General features: G+C 44.2%; 2 protein-coding genes across 2 annotated transcripts in view; both read right to left on the bottom strand.

Moving 5' to 3' along the window:
* Positions 1–5,427: 5,427 nt before the first annotated feature.
* Positions 5,428–9,902, bottom strand: LOC115146040 (L-serine dehydratase/L-threonine deaminase-like). Its single transcript, XM_029687796.2, has 7 exons — positions 9,474–9,902; positions 9,009–9,048; positions 8,789–8,928; positions 8,563–8,651; positions 8,048–8,275; positions 7,806–7,936; positions 5,428–7,601 (listed from the first exon to the last, which is right to left on the bottom strand). Exons 1-7 carry the CDS (start codon positions 9,624–9,626, stop codon positions 7,408–7,410), a joined length of 975 nt encoding a protein of 324 aa, XP_029543656.1. The 5' UTR covers positions 9,627–9,902; the 3' UTR covers positions 5,428–7,407.
* Positions 9,903–10,127: 225 nt separating this feature from the next.
* Positions 10,128–17,767, bottom strand: part of LOC115146039 (apoptosis-stimulating of p53 protein 1-like) — a 36,775-nt gene continuing 29,135 nt past the window's right edge. Inside the window, 9 exon segments of the mRNA XM_029687795.2 lie at positions 10,128–11,524; positions 11,734–11,933; positions 12,215–12,381; positions 12,541–12,674; positions 12,921–13,058; positions 13,320–13,603; positions 13,606–14,088; positions 14,321–14,750; positions 15,094–15,176. Coding sequence (XP_029543655.2) covers positions 11,483–11,524; positions 11,734–11,933; positions 12,215–12,381; positions 12,541–12,674; positions 12,921–13,058; positions 13,320–13,603; positions 13,606–14,088; positions 14,321–14,750; positions 15,094–15,176 — 1,961 coding nt within the window. The 3' untranslated portion in view covers positions 10,128–11,482.

Genomic DNA, 17,767 nt, shown 5'->3' with positions numbered 1-17,767 from the left:
CTCAATCAGAGACAACTAACGACACCTGCCTCTGATTGAGAACCATACTAGGCCGAAACAGAAACCAAACATAGAAAAACAAACATAGACTGCCCACCCCAACTCATGCCCTGACCATACTAAATAAAGACAAAACAAAGGAAATAAAGGTCAGAACGTGACAATGCCAAATCTTTTCATTCTCCTGAGAGGGAATAGGTGTTTTTGTGCCCTCTTCACGACTGCCTTGGTGTGTTTGGACCCTTATAGTTTGTTGGTGATGTGTACACCAAGGAACTTGAAGCTCTCAACCTGCTCCACTACTGCCCTGTCGATGAGAATGTGGGCGTGCTCAGCCCTCCTTTTCCTGTTGTCCACGATCATCTCCTTTGTCTTGATCACGTTGAGGGAGAGGTTGTTGTCTTGGCAACACACTTCCAGGTCTCTGACCTCCCTATAAGCTGCCTCGTTGTTTATCAGGCCTACCATCGTTGTGTCATCGGCAAACTTAATGATGGTGTTGGAGTCGTGCTTGGGCACCCAGTCATGGATGAACAGAGTACAGGAGGGGACTAAGAATGCAGCCCTGAGGGGCCCCGTGTTGAATATTAGCGTGGCAGATGTGTTGTTGCCTACTCTTACCACCTAGGGACGGCGCTTCAAGAAGTCCAGGATCCGGTTGCAGTGGGAGGTCTTCAGTCCCAGGGTCCTTAGGTTAGTGATGAGCTTTGAGGGCACAATGGTGTTGAATGCTGAGCTGTTGTCAATGAACAGCATTCTCACATAGGTGTTGCTTTTGTCCATGTGGGAAAGGGCAGTGTTGAGGTCAATAGAGATTGCGTCATCTGTGGATTTGTTGGGGTGGTATGCAAATTGGAATGGGTCTAGGGTTTCTGGGATGATGGTGTTGATGTGAGCCATAACCAGCCTTTCAAAGCACTTCATGGCTACAGACGTGAGTACTACGGGGTCGGTAGTCAGGTTACGTGTTCTTGGGCACGGGGACTATGGTGGTCTGCTTGAAACATGTAAGTATTACAGACTCGTCCAGGGACTGGTTGAAAATGTCAGTGAAGACACTTGCCAGTTGGTCAGCGCATGCTTGGAGTATACGTCCTGGCAATCCTTCTGGCCCTGCGGCCTTGTGAATGTTGACCTGTTTAAAGGTCTTAATCACATCGGCTACGGCGATCACGATCACACAACTGCCTGGAACAACTGATGCTCTCATGCATGCTTCAGTGTTGCTTGCCTCGAAGCATGCATAGAAGTAATTTAGCTCATCTGGTAGGCTTGTGTCACAGGGCAGCTCACGGCTGGGCTTCCCTTTGTAGTCCGTAATAGTTTAGAAGCCATGCCAAGTAGTAGGATTCAATCTTAGTCCTGTATTTACACTTTGCCTGTTTGATGGTTCGTCTGAGGGCATAGCGGGATTTCTTATACGCGTCCGGGTTAGAGTCCCACTCCTTGAAAGCGGCAGCTCTACCCTTTAACTCTGTGCGGATGTTACCTGTAATCCATGGCTTCTGGTTGGGGTATTACGTACGGTTACTGTGGGGACAACGTCATCGACGCACTTATTGATGAAGCCGGTTACTGATGTGGTAAACTCCTCAATGCCATCGTATGAGTCCCGGAACATGTTCCAGTCTGTGCTAGCAAAACATGCCTGTATCTTAGCATCTGCGTCATCTGACCACTTCCGTATTAAGCTAGTCACACATGTAACATGCTGGTAGAAATGAGGTAAAACGGATTCAAGTTTTCTCTGCATTAAACTCCCCGGCCACTAGGAGCGCCGCCTCTGGATGAGCATTTTCTTGTTTGTTTATGGCTTTATACAGCTTGTTGCCAGCATCGGTTTGTGGTGGTAAATAGACAGCTACGAAAAAATATAGATGAAAACTATCTTAGTAAATACTGTGGTATACAGCTTATCATGAGATAATCTACCTCAGGCGAGCATAACCTCGAGACTTCCTTAATATTTGATTTTGTTATTGACAAATAGACACAGACCGCCACCCCTTGTCTTACTGGAGGCACCTGTTCTATCTTTCTGATGCACGGAAAATCCATCCAGCTGTATGTTATCCATGTCATCATTCTGCCACGACTCGGTAAAACATAAGATATTACAGTTTTTAATGTGCTGTTGGTAGGATAGTCTTGAACGAAGTTCATCCAGTTTATTCTCCAATGATTGCACAATGGCCAATAGGACGGATGGTAGAGGTGGGTTTGCTCACTTGCCAACGAATTCTCACAAGGAACCCGGACCTGTGTCCCCTGTATCGGCACCTTCTCTTAATGTGAATGATGAGGATTTGGGCCTGGTCGGATATCTGGAGTAAATCCTTCGCATCCGACTCGTTAAAGAAAAATCTTTGTCCAGTTCGAGGTGAGTAATCGCTGTTCTGATATCCAGAAGCTCTTTCGGTAATAAGAGACGGTGGCAGAAACATTATGTACAAAATAAGTTATAAACAACCTGAAAAAACACAAAGTAGCAGAATTGGTTAGGAGCCCGTAAAACGGCAGCCATCTCCTCCGGCACCATTCTTATGCATTCTTAGCAGTTTCATGATGCTTGTATCTAAACCAAAGTAGATCACTTACCCTGTTCCGTGGCTCAATTTACACCATACCCGGGGAAAATTGTGCCAAAAGGACACTTTTTTGGACAAGCTCCATTTTCAAAACTGTAATGTTTACATGAATTCTGATTGTTTCCAGGGATACACATTATCCTGAAATATACACTACTGGTCAAAAATGTTAGAACACCTACTCATTCAAGGGTTTTTCTTTATTTGTGGTGTTTTTTACATTATAGAATAATAGTGAAGACATCAAAACTATGAAATAACACACATGGAATCATGTAGTAACCAAAAAAGTGTTAACCAAATCAAAATATATTTTATATTTGAGATTCTTCAAATAGCCACCTGTCACGACGGCGATCGACGTCACCGGTCTTCTAGCCATCATCAATCTATTTTTCATGTTCCATTTGTTTTGTCTGGATGTCGCATTCACCTGGTTTTAATTCCCTAATTACATGTTGTATATGTTCCCTCTGTTTCCCCCATGTCCTTGTTGGGAATTGTTTTTTGTAAGTACGTGTGCTTTATGTGACTGGTGCAATACGGGTTTTGTTGCCCATGTGTGTTGTTATTTTTGTATGCCGGTAGTTATGTACATTAAACGGCCCCGGCTATTTACCAAGCTCTGCTCTCCTGCGTTTGACTTCCATGCTACCAGTTACGCACTCCTGACACCACCCTTTACCTTGAATACAGCTTTGCACACGCTTGGCATTCTCTCAACCAGCTTAATGAGGTAGTCACCTGGAATGCATTTCAATTAACAGGTGTGCCTTTTTAAAGTACATTTGTGGAATTTCTTTCCTTCTTAATGCGTTTCAGCCAATCAGTTGAGTTGTGACAAAGTGACAAAGTGGAGGGGGGGGGGGGGGGGGGGGAGTAACAGAACATAGCACTATTTGGTAAAAGACCAAGTCCAAGAACAGCTCGAATAAGCAAAGAGAAACAACAGTCCATCATTACTGTAAGACATGAAAGTCAGTCAATACGGAACATTTCAAGAACTTTTAAAGTTTCTTCAACTGCAGTCGCAAAAACCATGAAGTGCTATGATGAAACTGGCTCTCATGAGGACTGCCACAGGAATGGAAGACCCAGATTTACCTCTGCTGCAAAGTATAAGTTCATTAGAGCCTCAGAAATTGCAGCCCAAATAAATGCTTCACAGTTCAAGTAACAGACACATCTCAACATCAACTGTTCAGAGAAGACTGTGTGAATCAGGCCTTCGTGGTCAAATTGCTACAAAGAAACCACTACTAAAGGACACCAATAAGAGGAAGATACTTGTTTGGGCCAAGAAACATGAGCAATAGACAATCGACCCGTGGAAATGTGTCCTTTGGTCTGGAGTCCAAATTGGAGATTTTTGATTCCAATCACCGTGTCTTTGTGAGACGTGGTGTGGGTGAACGGATGATCTCCGCATGTGTATTTCCCACCGTAAAGCATGGAGGAGGAGGTGTTATGGTGTGGGGGTGCTTTTCTGCTGACAATGTCTGTGATTTATTTAGAATTCAAGGCACACTTAACCAGCATGTCTACCACAGCATTCTGCAGAGATACGCCATTCCATCTGGTTTGCACTTAGTGGGACTGTCATTTGTTTTTCAACAGGACAATTACCCAACACACCTCCAGGCTGTGTAAGGGCTATTTTACCAAAAAGGAGAGTGATGGAGTGCTGCATCAGATGACCTGGCTTCCACAATCCCCCAACCTCAACGAAATTGAGATGGTTTGGGATTGAGATGGTCGGACCGCAGAGTGAAGGAAAAGCAGCCAACAAGTGCTCAGCATATGTGGGAACTCCTTCAAAACTGTAGGAAAATAATTCAAGGTGAAGCTGGTTGCGAGAATGCCAAGCGTGTGCAAAGCTGTCATCAAGGCAAAGGGTGGCTGTTTGAAGAATCTCAAATATAAAATATATTTTGACCACTATTTTGGTTACTACATGATTCCATATGTGTTAATTCATAGTTTTGATGTCTTCACTATAGTAAAAATAAAGAAAAACCCTTGAATGAGTGGGTGTTCTGTAGCGTATGTAGATATCTTTTTTATAAAGAATAGATATTTCCCTTGGTGGAGTGATGATGAATGTAAAAATGGCTCAACTGCAAGTGTTGGTTCAGGAGTTTTTTTTTTTTTTTTGGGGGGGGGGGGGGGTTGAGGTTCTGTTCTGCTCACCCTTCCAAGAGCCAGAGCCAGTGAAGGGAGGGAGACATGCAGGCATAAAGCATAGGGTGACGTCAGGGGCTGGTTGGTCTGCTTTATGTACAAAGGGTAGCACTTCCAAAAGTTGGCCTGGGAGTATTGCGTAAATATTTAAATTGTCCGGGCCTGCTTATTGTACCCTGCTCAGGGGCTAATAGAGGCATGTAGCTGTAGTGTACAGTCAGTACAGCACAGTAAAACTGCTCCAGGGATAAGCACCCTGTACAGACTGACTGGTCTTTGTTGTCAGGCAGGGCAGGCATGACTGTAGAGTTCAAACTAAGGTTCCTGTGTCTGTTCTCTACTTATTCCTCGATTTCTTTATTTTTTTCTCTTTCTGTTCTCTTCACAGGTCTGTTCTGTTCTCTCTCTGACTTAGCTGTACTGTAACTCAACCAGAGTCATTTGTGATGATTTGGTAACTTTCATTTGCCTCACATAAAGGTCAAATATGTAGACTTGTTGACTTCATAGTGATCTTTTGATTAAATTCCTGATACCAATACATTTGTTAGGAGGACTGCCCACCTCTGTTAGGCAAAGCCAACCAGACAAGGCCTCTACAACTTCACTGTGGAAATGTGAGAGCTAGGAGCTCTTCATAAGGCAGATAGAACATACAGCAAGTGAAACAAATGTTTATTTTACAAAGTTTTGATTTCCAGCACTTGATTTATAGTTTTAAACCAAAGGAAAAACCCATCAAGCCTTGCCTACACACTTACATCTAAACATCAAAGGTTGTGATTGATGGAGGATTAATGATTGGTTCAGTACCCGCCCCATCAGTGGCTCTGAGCTTGGCGCTCCTACCTGCACACAAAATGATGGATAATATGTCATGCTTTGTTTAAAAATGACTGGGATGAATAAAGTTGGGACTGCAACACTATTTCCATAAACTAGTCTACTGTATTATAGACCTAGCGAACAGAACAAAGAAACATTATTTAGCAGACAGGCAAACTATGCAGCTCTTTGCTCCCGCTCTTAAATCTTTCATATCTCAAACATACATGTATTTCATCCACACTAAACATTACTAACACATTTGTGTATTTTCACTTAAAAGGCTACACGTGTGATAGTTTTCAATGAAAACTGCTTACAGCGTTACTTCCTTTAACTACATTACAGTAAAGAAAGAAGTTAGTATGCCAATGTCTATACCTAATATTGTACCAGCCTGTACTTTCCTTGTCTGGAAGGAATCATCATTGATAGCTGAGGCTGCTTCTCAAGTGGCACCTTATTCTTTATATAGTGCACTACTTTTGGCCATAAAAATAATACACTATATAGGGAATAGGGTGTAATTTGGGATACAACCTCAGCGAATATGAGGGAAGATGTCCTCTTAAGGGAGGTGGGGAATCAATCCTCTAATGTCTCTGATCTGGTCTCAGATTATCCTTTAAGACTCCATCCCCTGGGGGAGGGATAATAGACTATGACAATAGTCATTAAAATGCATTTCAAAGAAATTAAAGCTTAATCACATCTTCATAGTGGATCTCAATGACTGTCATTTACAACATATCAGTGTCCAAAAAGAGGAAAAGTACCTTACTTTATTTTATTACTTTTTTAAACTAAATGTTTTACTATAATCTTGAATTGTTATAGTCATGCTGGGAAATCATACTTAAATTTGTAAATCAACTCTCTTCCTGGAAAGGCCTGGTAGAACTGTGACTGACCTAGTGCCTTGGTGAACTGCTTCATAAGTGTGAGGTAAACCTGTCACATTCAATAAACTCACATAAGCAATGGTGCTATTCCATTCTGTGGTGCTTCTTATGACCCTGTAGCTTGGGAGATGGTGTCTAACTCACAGACATTGTGTCCCACAGTTGTGTCAAGTTGTCTGGATGCCCTTTGGGTGGTGGACCATTCTTGGTACACACGAGAAACTGTTGAGCGTGAAAAACCCAGTAGCTTTGCAGTTTTTGACACACTCAAACCAGTGCACCTGGCACCTACTACCAGTTCAAAGGCACTGAAATATTTTGTCTTGCCCATTGTATGGCACACACACAATCTATGTCTCAATTGTCTCAAGGCTTAAAAATCCTTCTTTAACCTGTCTCTGCTTTTTCATTACTATTTTAGATTATTATATGATAGATTTTATAAGGCTTCTACTGATATCTGTTAAAGGTAGCCATGTTGGGTTAAGACTGTCTCATCAACCATGTCAGCTTAAACAAAATAGTAGCCTTAATGTATATCAAATAAACAATGGAATACCAGAAAATACATGCTTATAGCCGATAGAAACAGAATGACAACAACGGTTGTCTTCTTAATATAGCCTACCAAGTCCACTGGTCTTTTGGTTGGAATTCTCAACAAGGAGTACCACCTGCTGGTAACAAATAGTAACTGCATTTGAACAAAGCATTACATGTACAGATAATAACCACTACTGAATTGTATATCAGATTTTATTCTATGAGACATAAAAGGTTGTCAGAGATTTTCCAAATGTGACACTGATTGCAAAGCAGGGAAATTAGAGGCAGCATTAGTCAACATTGTGAAACTGTATAGAGAATAGGGTGACATTTGAGACTCAGCCTAGGAGCTCCATGTTCTGTGTTCATCTGTTGAGGACCTTCCTGAGATGTTCCAGCTGTGCCTGGTTGATGCTGCTCCCTCCACAGACAATCATGACGAGGGGTCCTGCTAGGGGAACAGGCAGCCGGCCCTCACCCTGCAGTCTCTGGATGACACCACAGTACACAGCCGCTAACGCAGCCCCACAGGCCAGCTCCACCAGCACACGCTCCTCGTCTGGACGGACACACACACACACACACACACACACACACACATATATAGTTTTAGTCGTAGTTGTAACAGTAGCTACGTTTCTATAACTATATAATATATAACTATACATCAAATAAAGCAGAGTAATGTATGGAGATGTATTGAACATTTAAGACAATTCTAGAATGCGCCATCTGACAACAGCAGTGTCTGGTATAACCTCACCCAGGAAGGTCTCCACTGCTTGCAAGGCCTGCTGGTCAGTGACCAGCTCTGATATGATGTTCATGTTGCCCTCCTTAATGTACTCAAAGGCCTGGCTGCACACCGTCTTCGAACCCAGACACTTGGCCTCACTGGCAATGCAACCATCATGCCAGATCATTACAATGGAATAGAGTAGAAAAGATTTGAATATAACATAAAGCTAAATGAATATCTCAGTGTAATCTCTGTTCTCTTCTCACCTAGTGATGTCAGGGAGGGTGACTATCTTGCCAGCCTTTACTGCTGCGTTAAAACAGTCTGCTCCCTCAGTCTCCATGCAGATGATGGGCACACTGGCCCAGCCCACTTCCTTCATGCCCTCCACCACCCCACAGAGCAGCCCTCCTCCCCCCACAGATAAAACTACAGCCCCAGGCTTGGATGGAAGAGAGGCCTTGATCTCTCTCACAATACTGGCATGGCCTTGCCTGGGGGAGAATCAAATCAAATCATATTTAAAGTGTAATTTCCAAACAAATGTGTCACCATACACTTTACACAAAATAGAAAGGGGGAAAAAAATGAGACAAACAAGAAGAAAAGGGGTGGGGAAAAAGTCCATTCAAAAGAAAAGGCAACAGCAACTCCTAATATGAGAAGAATGGTGTTAATCTCACAGAATCTGAACCATTATTTGTGATCTAAGTCGGTCATTCTAGAAGTCATGCCCCTTACAGGCTCATTTAAGGTTGGTGTGACTGGAGTATCTTCTCACCAGAGCAGAGGATGGTCAAAGGGTGGGACATAGGTCAGACCATCAGTCTGGGTCAGACGCAGGGCTTCATCATTGGCATCATCCCACACCTGAACAGGAAAAATGAGACAGACAAATGGCAACAAACACCTGGGGGAACAGAGTAGCCTACAAAGTCCACAAGTAAATCAGTCTTTGGTTATAAGGCTGGAAAAGAGGAGAGGTGGTCACTAATTGGCGGGATTACCTTGCCGACTACTCTGACCGTGGCTCCCTGGTCCTTTAGCTTCTCCCTAATCAGCTCAGGAGAGGATGAAGGCACAATGATAGTTGCTGGAATGTTTAGTTTACGTGCCACATAGGCTGTGGCCATCCCAGCGTTGCCACCTGAACACAACATAAAGATATTGTCATATTGGGGAATGTTTGGATCACTTGGAAATATTATTATATAAATCGTCTACTACCTGAAGAGCAAACAACTCCTTTGGACTCTGGTCCTGCAATCTAGAAATTTAAAAAAGTATAATGCCATTGATCAGATGTGTATTTTTTTAAAATTCAAACTGGGAAAGTGTTATTTATATATTGAAACGTTGCTCTGTTCTTATCATCATGAACTCAAGGAAGCATTAAATAAAAATGTATCTGGTCAACACTAGGAGGTGTGATCGCACAAGTGTTTGAGCAGTACTAAATAAACCCGAAACAAAATCTTTATAATAAAGGCGGATATTTTCCATGATGAGCAGAATTTCAAAGGTTTGTGCGTGTGAGGTTGTTTGTTTCCAGTATGTAGGCTGATAACTTGCGTAAAACAATAGGCTAATCTTTGAAATGGTACTAAATCTCTATTCTACGTATGGTTGTCATTAGATGTTATGTCAATTGGATTTACGATAATTTTACTTCAACCCTTTGAACATGCCTACCTTTTGGCACAGGTGTCCGATACCACGGATTTTGAATGAACCGGATGGTTGGGAACTTTCCATTTTTAAATACACTTCGGTCCCCGTCCGTTTTGACATGTCTATGCTCTCCAAAAACGGGCTATTTATGTGAAAGGCTTTTGGGCTTGCCATGAGGGCTCAGGATAACAACGTTGGAAGTATTCGATGTCCCCTTGAATGACAGTGCGTAAATTGCGTATGTGCAAATCCAGGTTTTCTTTTCTCGCCAATGTGCCCAATCCACAGAGAGACGCAATGTACCGCTGTCAACTAAAATTGCAATTCCGTTGCGGATGACAAGACAATAATAGGCAAGAAGTAGGCTACTGTAGAACAATATTCCGTTTGTAGTCGTAGGCGGTGCAACTTTGTGACAAGATAGCTTGCTGCGACAATCAGTACATGATTTACCCCTGACCTTTGCATAAACTGCCATATCTATCCGTTAATGTTTAGCTTTCAAAGGAGGTGGGATAGATCATAAATTAATCGACACGCTCCCTGTTATTAACTCTTGTTTGGTAGACTGTATGAAAACTGCAGCCAATGTAAGCAAGCATTGTGCATAGCATAGTGAGACGTTGTTACTATAACAACATACAACATTCTATGTTAAAATTTTTTTTACTCCCATTCAAGGGAAATAATTATTTATTGTGTACATTTAAATGTTTTGCAGCATATTGATTGGTGTTTGTTTTGTATGTCACATAACCCATCCATACAGTTGACTGTAAATACACAACCAGTATATCAAGCCAGCGTCGGTCAACAGGTAGGCTATACTCAGTGATGAAATTGTGTATCAATTTGCATGATGGCTATTAAATAGACAACAACCAACCTGAAACAAAAATAGGGAAAATAACACAATGTAGAAACGTCTGCCTAAATTGAACTCAATATGAATACAAACGCCAAAGAGAGATCCTAACTATAGACCTCCTGTTTGGGTGATAAAGCATTTATATACTGTAGGCCTATGCGTGTTTGATGAGCTTAGTTTCAATTCACACTCATCGTTAGCTTCATAGTTATTATATCTGTATAAGAAAATACTGCACCTCTCACGTTCCTATCCCAGCACTACCTCTTCCCCTCATTCCTTCAGAACGAACACATTTTGGTTCGCAAAAATAAAACCAATATTGTATGACTGTTTTAAACATTCCACATCTCTTTCAGTAGCTTTAACCAGCCTTCAGAGTCGTTTCAGTAGCTTTAACCAGCCTTCAGAGTCGTTTCAGTAGCTTTAACCAGCCTTCAGAGTCGTTCAATAACACCTGCTGTCACATTTCATCCTGTCCATTTCTCATCTCGTAAAAACATTGTCTTATCTCTCGCTTTCTTTCCTCCACTGAAACCCTGGAGATTTGCCTTGCAGGGTAACTGTCCATCTTCATCTAACAGCACTTAGTTCAAACCCACATTCACTAACCCATGACTGCCTCTGTCCTGTCCTCTGCTCCCTTCTCTGAGATTATCACATTCAAGTCCTTACTCGACTGACACACAGGAGAAAAACACTGAGTGAGAGAGGGAAATGGGAAGCCCAGTCCCAGAGTATTCTCTGAATGAGGGGTGGTGGCAACAAAAAAAAAGTAAAAATGGTGCTTCATTGCTTCATGAACCAATGAGAAAAAGTCAGCTTAGTCAGGGAGAAAAGCGAAACCTTAAATGCAGACAGGGATCTATGGATGGTGTATGCTGGCTCTTCTTCCTACTTGGTAAGTGACCACCAATATCGAGCCTGTCTGTCCGTCCGTCCATCTGTCTGTCTCTCTCTGTCTGTGTCTGTCTGTCCAGATATAGGCCACTCTATCCATGCCCTGGCCCTTGTCCTTTGTTCTGGGGTGGCACAAACTGACACAGAGAGAGGGCACTGTCCAGGCGCTGCCACTGTCTGCAAGTCTAGTCAGCTCCAGCTCTTGAGCCCAGTCCCAGCACAACAACGTGCACTATCTTCTCAGCAACGTGCGTCATCTTCTCTATGCCAGAGAACGTTGTCTAGGCTTGATCCTTGGATACAACTGTAAGAAGAAGAAGAAAACGTTATTGTTCGTATTAAGGAATATTCAGCTTATACAGGCATAGGATTTATTATCAAATATTTTGAGATGCCACTTCTGTCATTGGGTTAAAGCTCCTAATCAATTTCAACTAACATTTCATTTGGGGTTCATATTAACATCCTGGTGATTTAGACCATAGTTGTATCCATCGTGGTGGCTGGCCTTACCCCTAGCAGGTTGCGTGGCACGTATCCCTCCTTGTCACGTAGTCTGGCCCACCACCATTCTGTCTCAGCGTCGTCCCTGCGGCTCAAAGTGGTAATGGCGTCTCCCTCGTGGAAGGACAGCTCGTCTGAGCTCTGGGCCTCGTAGTCCCACAGCCCGTACACTGACCCTTTATTCATCACACCCAGCTTCTCCTGCACCCCTGGGGGGCGGATAGAGGGGAAGAGGGTCACTTCACAGTTCACATGGAAAAACTATTGAACCTTCCTGACACAAAACCATGGCCCTGTCTAGAAAACCCTGGCTAAACAATAATGTTGGAACTTCACCTAGCCTTCAGATAGGTTAGGTGGAGCTTTCACCATATTGCTTATACCTATCCAATTTTACATATCCTAGCACAAGTTCCTAGTGTGTAGGGTGTAGGGGCTATGGGTTGTTTGTGTTCAGGAGCCATATGTCTCTCTATAGAACACCACTCACCGTAGAGGAACTGGGAACACTGTGTGTATCCATCCTCCATCTCCTCACACTTATCAGCCGCTGTCTCCACGTCACTTATGGTGGTGGCAAAGATGGCCGCCCCTGACTCCACCAGCATCTTACAGAGATGTACACTGTTACAGGAGGCTGCACAGTGTAGTGGGGTCCTGGATATATGACGGACACAAAAGGAGAGACGTTCATGGAGACATTGTGTAGTCTTGACCATTTTAAATACAGGTGAGCAAAGCTAAGGTGAAAGAAATAGAAAATATCAAGTGAAAGAGGAAGGTAAAAGAGGGTTTAAACAGTGTATATGTCCTCACCATCCATCGCTGTCAGCAGCGTTGACGTTGACCCCAAAGTCGAGCAGGAACTTGACGATGTGGTGATGTCCAGCACATACAGCGTTGTGCAGGGGGGTGATGCCCTCGTCATTGGCTGTGCTGGGATTCTCAACCTGCATGGTGAAAGGGTCAATCAATCACATTTATTTCAATTAAATAATTAAATAATCATGATAAAGACTTTTTTTTTTACATCAACAGTTGTCACAAAAGCTGTTAAAATGTTTAAAGGTAGATGATTTAGATGTCAGTTTGAAATCCCTCACATGCTGACAGTCTATGCCATGTAAAATGAGAAGACTCAACACAGTTAATTTATCTTCTGGGATAATAGTTTGAATTGAAGAGCGTATGATTACCTCATAGATGATCCTTTGCACCAGGTCAAACTCTCCCTCCAGAGAGGCGTCCAGTAGCAGGGCCAGGGGGTTGAACTTGACCCGCAGCCCGTGGCCTGTCCGCTCTGACTCAGGCTTCTTCAGGTTAGTCCTCTTGATCTGCTGAGACAGAGAAAGGGGAGTTACTCTCTACCTAATGTCATGACTAAGGCAGAGAGTTTTTCCTGTGAAGAAAGTGAAGTCTGCAACTCTGATGGCAACTCTTAACATAAGTCAGAGTTACAGTCATCACTTTCTTTTTTTCAAGGAGTTTTTGTTTACCGTGTGACCTGACCAGGAGAAACTCTGGACCCTATGAATTATGACTTACCAAAAGGAAGCATGCTGTTACATTGTGGAGCTGTAGCTCCGCAGGCTTACCTTAGGCAGTGCCGGGGGTGTGCCAGTCCGGGGAGAGGTGTCTTTCTGCTGGGGGGACGAGGCCTCAGGGATGGGCCTTGGAGTGGAGGTGGTACTGGTGGTGGTAGGACCAGGCTGGTTGTTGTTGTTGTTGTCTTCCTTGCTGGGCTGGGGGGTGGGCAAGCAGGGAATGGCCTCACTGGGTGGGGGGGTCCTCTGCTGCTGATTTTCATTGGAGTCAGAGGAAGGGGACAGGCGATGATCTGAATTGGGACCCTCTGCTGCAGTGACCACAAGGAGGCTGTCTCCATCAGGTTCCCATTAGCAGTGTTGATGTTGTCCATGTCAGGACATCCCAGGACACCACCCATGAAGACAGGCTGGTAGAACGGAGTGTTGTTGCTGCCCTCCATACCTCCGGCCAGGGTGTTGAAGCGCTGGTACAGGAGCTTCTGGATGTTGGGTCCGGTGGGGCCCTCTGGCTCTGTGATGGAGCTGCGTTTCTTCAGCGGGCGCGGCGCGTTGGTCAACCGCCGGCGCAGGACCTCCAGGTCGGCATCGCTCTGGTAACGCAGCGGGGAGTGGGCCACGGGGGTCAGCTTGGTGGGGCTCAGGGGCCGCGGGATGTTCTCCACACTGGGAGGGGGTAGGAGCCTACCCTCTGTGGTGTCCCCTTCCCTGTCCACCATGTCCTCTCCACCCCCCAGGCCTCCTCCTGGGGACAGTGCCCCGTGTTGGAAGGGCACAGGGGAGGGAGAGGTGCTGGAGGGAAGCACTGGTTTCCCATACACTACAAACAAAAGGAGATAAAGACATTATTATAGGACCATACCGATTGAGGCCCAACAGGAAAGTCAAGCGTTATCTGGATTCAAATGGGTTTGCACTTTTGGGACTATTACATTGGTCCTACTGTGCTCAGTCAAGTGCAGATTCATTATTTGAAGGAAATCAAATACTATTAGAACCCAGGTCTGACTGACTCTTTACAAAATATCATGTTAATCTATTGAGGGGTTTACCTGCTTTGACAGCAGATCTGCCTCCTAGTGTGTAGCTCTTGGCTGCAGGCTGCTGCAGGTACATGTGGTAGATGGAGGAGGAGTTCATGGTGGCTGGGCCCTTCCTGGGGGACTGAGGCCTGGAGGAGGACCTGTCTGGGACATAGGGCCTCACAGCCACAGCCAACGGGGGGTCAGGCCTCTCTCCCTGGCCCGGCTGGGGTGTGGGGCTGGGGGGGACAGAGATACGCTGCTGGATCTGCTGGGAGGAGGAACCAGGAGGTGCAGGGGTTGGGGCTGAGCGCTGCCAGGCTAAGGTGGCAGGGGCAGACCTGGGCAGGGAGCTGGTAGAGCAGACTATAGACGGGTGACCAGTAGGTGCAGGGTAAGTGCCATAGATGGGTGGTGGTTTGGACACAGATCCTCCTGGTAGCTTACTGGAGTCAAGGCTCTGTGGAAGGAAATAGAGTGAACCAGTTAGATAGACGTCCATGTAGGACAGTAGGAAGGAGAGAGTCCAAGGAATGTGCGAAAGAGCAAAAAGTGAATGGCTGCGTCTCAATAGTTTAAAGTGGATTCTCTACTTGTGTCCTCTCCTTCGTCCTTATTGATCTGAAAAAAACAGGGTCTGTGAAAGCAAAATGGTGGAGAATGCCTACTAGGAATTTGCTTTTCATGGTTAGTTATAGAATAACAGTGCAGGTGAAGGAGAGGAGATGATGACAGGAAGCTACTTTAGACTATTGAGAGGTTCTCAATGACCGTAGTAGTGGGAGGTGAAGTAGGGATCTCACCTGGTCTGGGCTGGTTTTCCTCCAATCTGAAGGTTGGCGTGAGGAGACACTTTTACTCAGGGTGGGCCACACTGCATCATTGGCTACAGGAGGGGTAGAGAAGAGAGGGATTGAGTGAGAAAGGCAAGAGGTAAAAGAGGGGGGGGGGGACAGCAGGACCCGGTAGTCTGTGTATCAGTATAAAGGTTGGGGAAGATGGGCTGTGGTATTCTAGTTGTCTTGAGAAGTGATCGATAGAATGTTGACGTAGTCTAAATGAGCAACTGAAAGTACAGTTACACACACACACACACAACACTGTATTTGAAGAACTAGTACCTGAGGCTAATACGTTTCCATTTCTAGATCACGTTGCTCTCTTTGCCTTGTGTCTCATACTAATCTCGGTTAACCCAGAACTAAAGTCTTGCGTAGTTGGTCAGATGCTCGATTAAGTTCTGGGCCCATATGTGTTAAGAGAAGAGGATAGGAACCGGAACGAAGAGCTCCACCCTCTCTCTTTGCAAGTTAGAGTCCAAATGTTGCCTCCCCTTCCAAAATTCGAAAAATGCTAACACCTGCGAAATCACAATTTGCCCACAGCACCGGGAACTAATGCTGCTCGTTATCCCGCGCATCCCATTGTATCATGACAGATCTCCCGTACCGTTTATGTCGTCTGTCCACTAGAGATTAGTCTCATACAGACTGGCACAGTACAGGAACAGGGTGACCTCCATACCTATATTGCAGGACAGACTGACCTGAGGGACACAGTGTCAGTTCTAATAACAAGGAGTATGTGCTGTGTGTATTTTAGTCCCCGTTTCTGATCCGGTTTAGATCAGGTTAAAGGGATTAGAGAATGTCTATCACTCCAAGAGGATCTCTCTCTCACTCCCTCTCCCTCTCTTCTCTCGCTCAGCTCTCCTGGAGACATAGTCTGTCTGGAGGTAAACTAGTCCCTGCATCCTGTCTGTCTGCCTGCCAGGCTTCCTATTAAACCTGTTGCAGTGTCTGTGCCAGCAAAGCCACTGCTACTCTCCCTTTCAAACATTACAACTGCCCGGTCCTATTAAAGGTGAGCACTAGAGGCGCTACATCATCTAAGGCTGAGCCTGAAATGGCATGCTATTCCCTATATAGAGCACTAGTTTTGAACAGGGCCCACATAGAGCTCTGGTCAAATAAAGTGGACAATATAGGGAATAGGGTGCCATTTCTGACGCAGCACAAGTCCATCAAAGAGGACACATCATGCCTCTCTCTACATGAGTCCCGTTTGAATTGTACATTCATAGAGGTGGACAACTATGCATCAGTAACCCCTTCTCGAACGTCATAGATCTATTTTTGTCCATACAAATAAACCATGTAGCCTATCCTTTTCCCATTATTCAATCGAGGTCATTTAGACCGACCGTGGTATTTTTGGCTACAAATATTCACACAATAACGTTCAATTCCAATATAAATAAATTGATTTTCTAGGCGAGAAATGAATGGGACCTCATAGTAGGCCTACAGAAGATGAACACAATAGTTACATAATGATTCAAACTGTAGCTACATATTTTATGTAAGGAGGGAAGGCAAGGCTGTGGCATTAGTTTTAGGTAGATGTTATAACTATATACATGCATGTACACTACCGGTCAAAAGTTTTAGAACACCTACTCTTCAAGGGTTTTTCTTTAATTTGACTATTTTCTACATTGTAGAATAATAGTGAAGACATCAAAACGATGAAATAACACATATGGAATCAGGTAGTACCCCAAAAAGTGTTAAACAAATCTAAATATATTTTATATTTGAGATTCTTCAAATAGCCACCCTTTGCCTTGATGACAGCTTTGCACACACTTGGCATTCTCTCAACCAGCTTCATGAGGTAGTCACCTGGAATGCATTTCAATTAACAGGCGTGCCTTGTTAAAAGTACATTTGTGGAATTTCTTTCCTTCTTAATGCGTTTGAGCCAGTCAGTTGTGTTGTGACAAGGTAGGGGTGGTATACAGAAGATAGCCCTATTTGGTGAAAGACCAAGTCCATATTATGGCAAGAACAGCTCAAATAAGCAAAGAGTAACAACAGTCCATCATTACTTTAAGACATGAAGGTCAGTCAATACGGAACATTTCAAGAACTTTTAAAGTTTCTTCAACTGCAGTCGCAAAAACCATCAAGCGCTATGATGAAACTGGCTCTCATGAGGTCCGCCACAGGAAAGGAAGACCCAGAGTTACCTCTGCTGCAGAGGATAAGTTAATTAAAGTTACCAGCCTCAGAAATTGCAGCCCAAATAAATGCTTCACAGAGTTCAAGTAACCGGCAACTGTTCAGAGGAGACTGTGTGAATCAGGCCTTCGTGGTCGAATTGCTGCAAAGAAACTACTACTAAAGGACACCAATAATAAGAAGAGACTTGCTTGGGCCAATGGAAACTTGTCCTTTGGTCTGGAGTCCAAATTGGAGATTTTTTGGAGTCTCACAAAGACCGCCGTATGAGTTTACAACCGTAAAGTATGGAGGAGGAGGTGTTATGGTGTGGGGTGCTTTGCTGGTGACACTGTCTGTGATTTATTTAGAACTCAAGGCTCACTTAACCAGCATGGCTACCACAGCATTCTGAACACGCCATCCCATCTGGTTTGGGCTTAGTGAGATCATTCATTTTTCAACAGGACAATGA

This window comes from Oncorhynchus nerka, linkage group LG18 (genome assembly GCF_034236695.1).
Source record: "Oncorhynchus nerka isolate Pitt River linkage group LG18, Oner_Uvic_2.0, whole genome shotgun sequence".
In the NCBI taxonomy this organism is placed as follows: domain Eukaryota; kingdom Metazoa; phylum Chordata; class Actinopteri; order Salmoniformes; family Salmonidae; genus Oncorhynchus; species Oncorhynchus nerka.
Note: the sequence above shows the minus strand (reverse complement) of the source record. Positions and strands in the feature narration are given on the sequence as shown.

What these genes read in the sequence shown, in the direction of transcription:
- LOC115146040 (XM_029687796.2), bottom strand. Translation starts at nt 9,626, where the DNA reads ATGGCAAGCCCAAAAGCCTTTCACATAAATAGCCCGTTTTTGGAGAGC. An exon ending in TCGGACACCTGTGCCAAAAG is followed by an intron (nt 9,049 to 9,473) that starts GTAGGCATGTTC and finishes TTAAATTTCTAG; the next exon opens with ATTGCAGGACCAGAGTCCAA. An exon ending in TTTGACCATCCTCTGCTCTG is followed by an intron (nt 8,276 to 8,562) that starts GTGAGAAGATAC and finishes ATTCTCCCCCAG; the next exon opens with GCAAGGCCATGCCAGTATTG.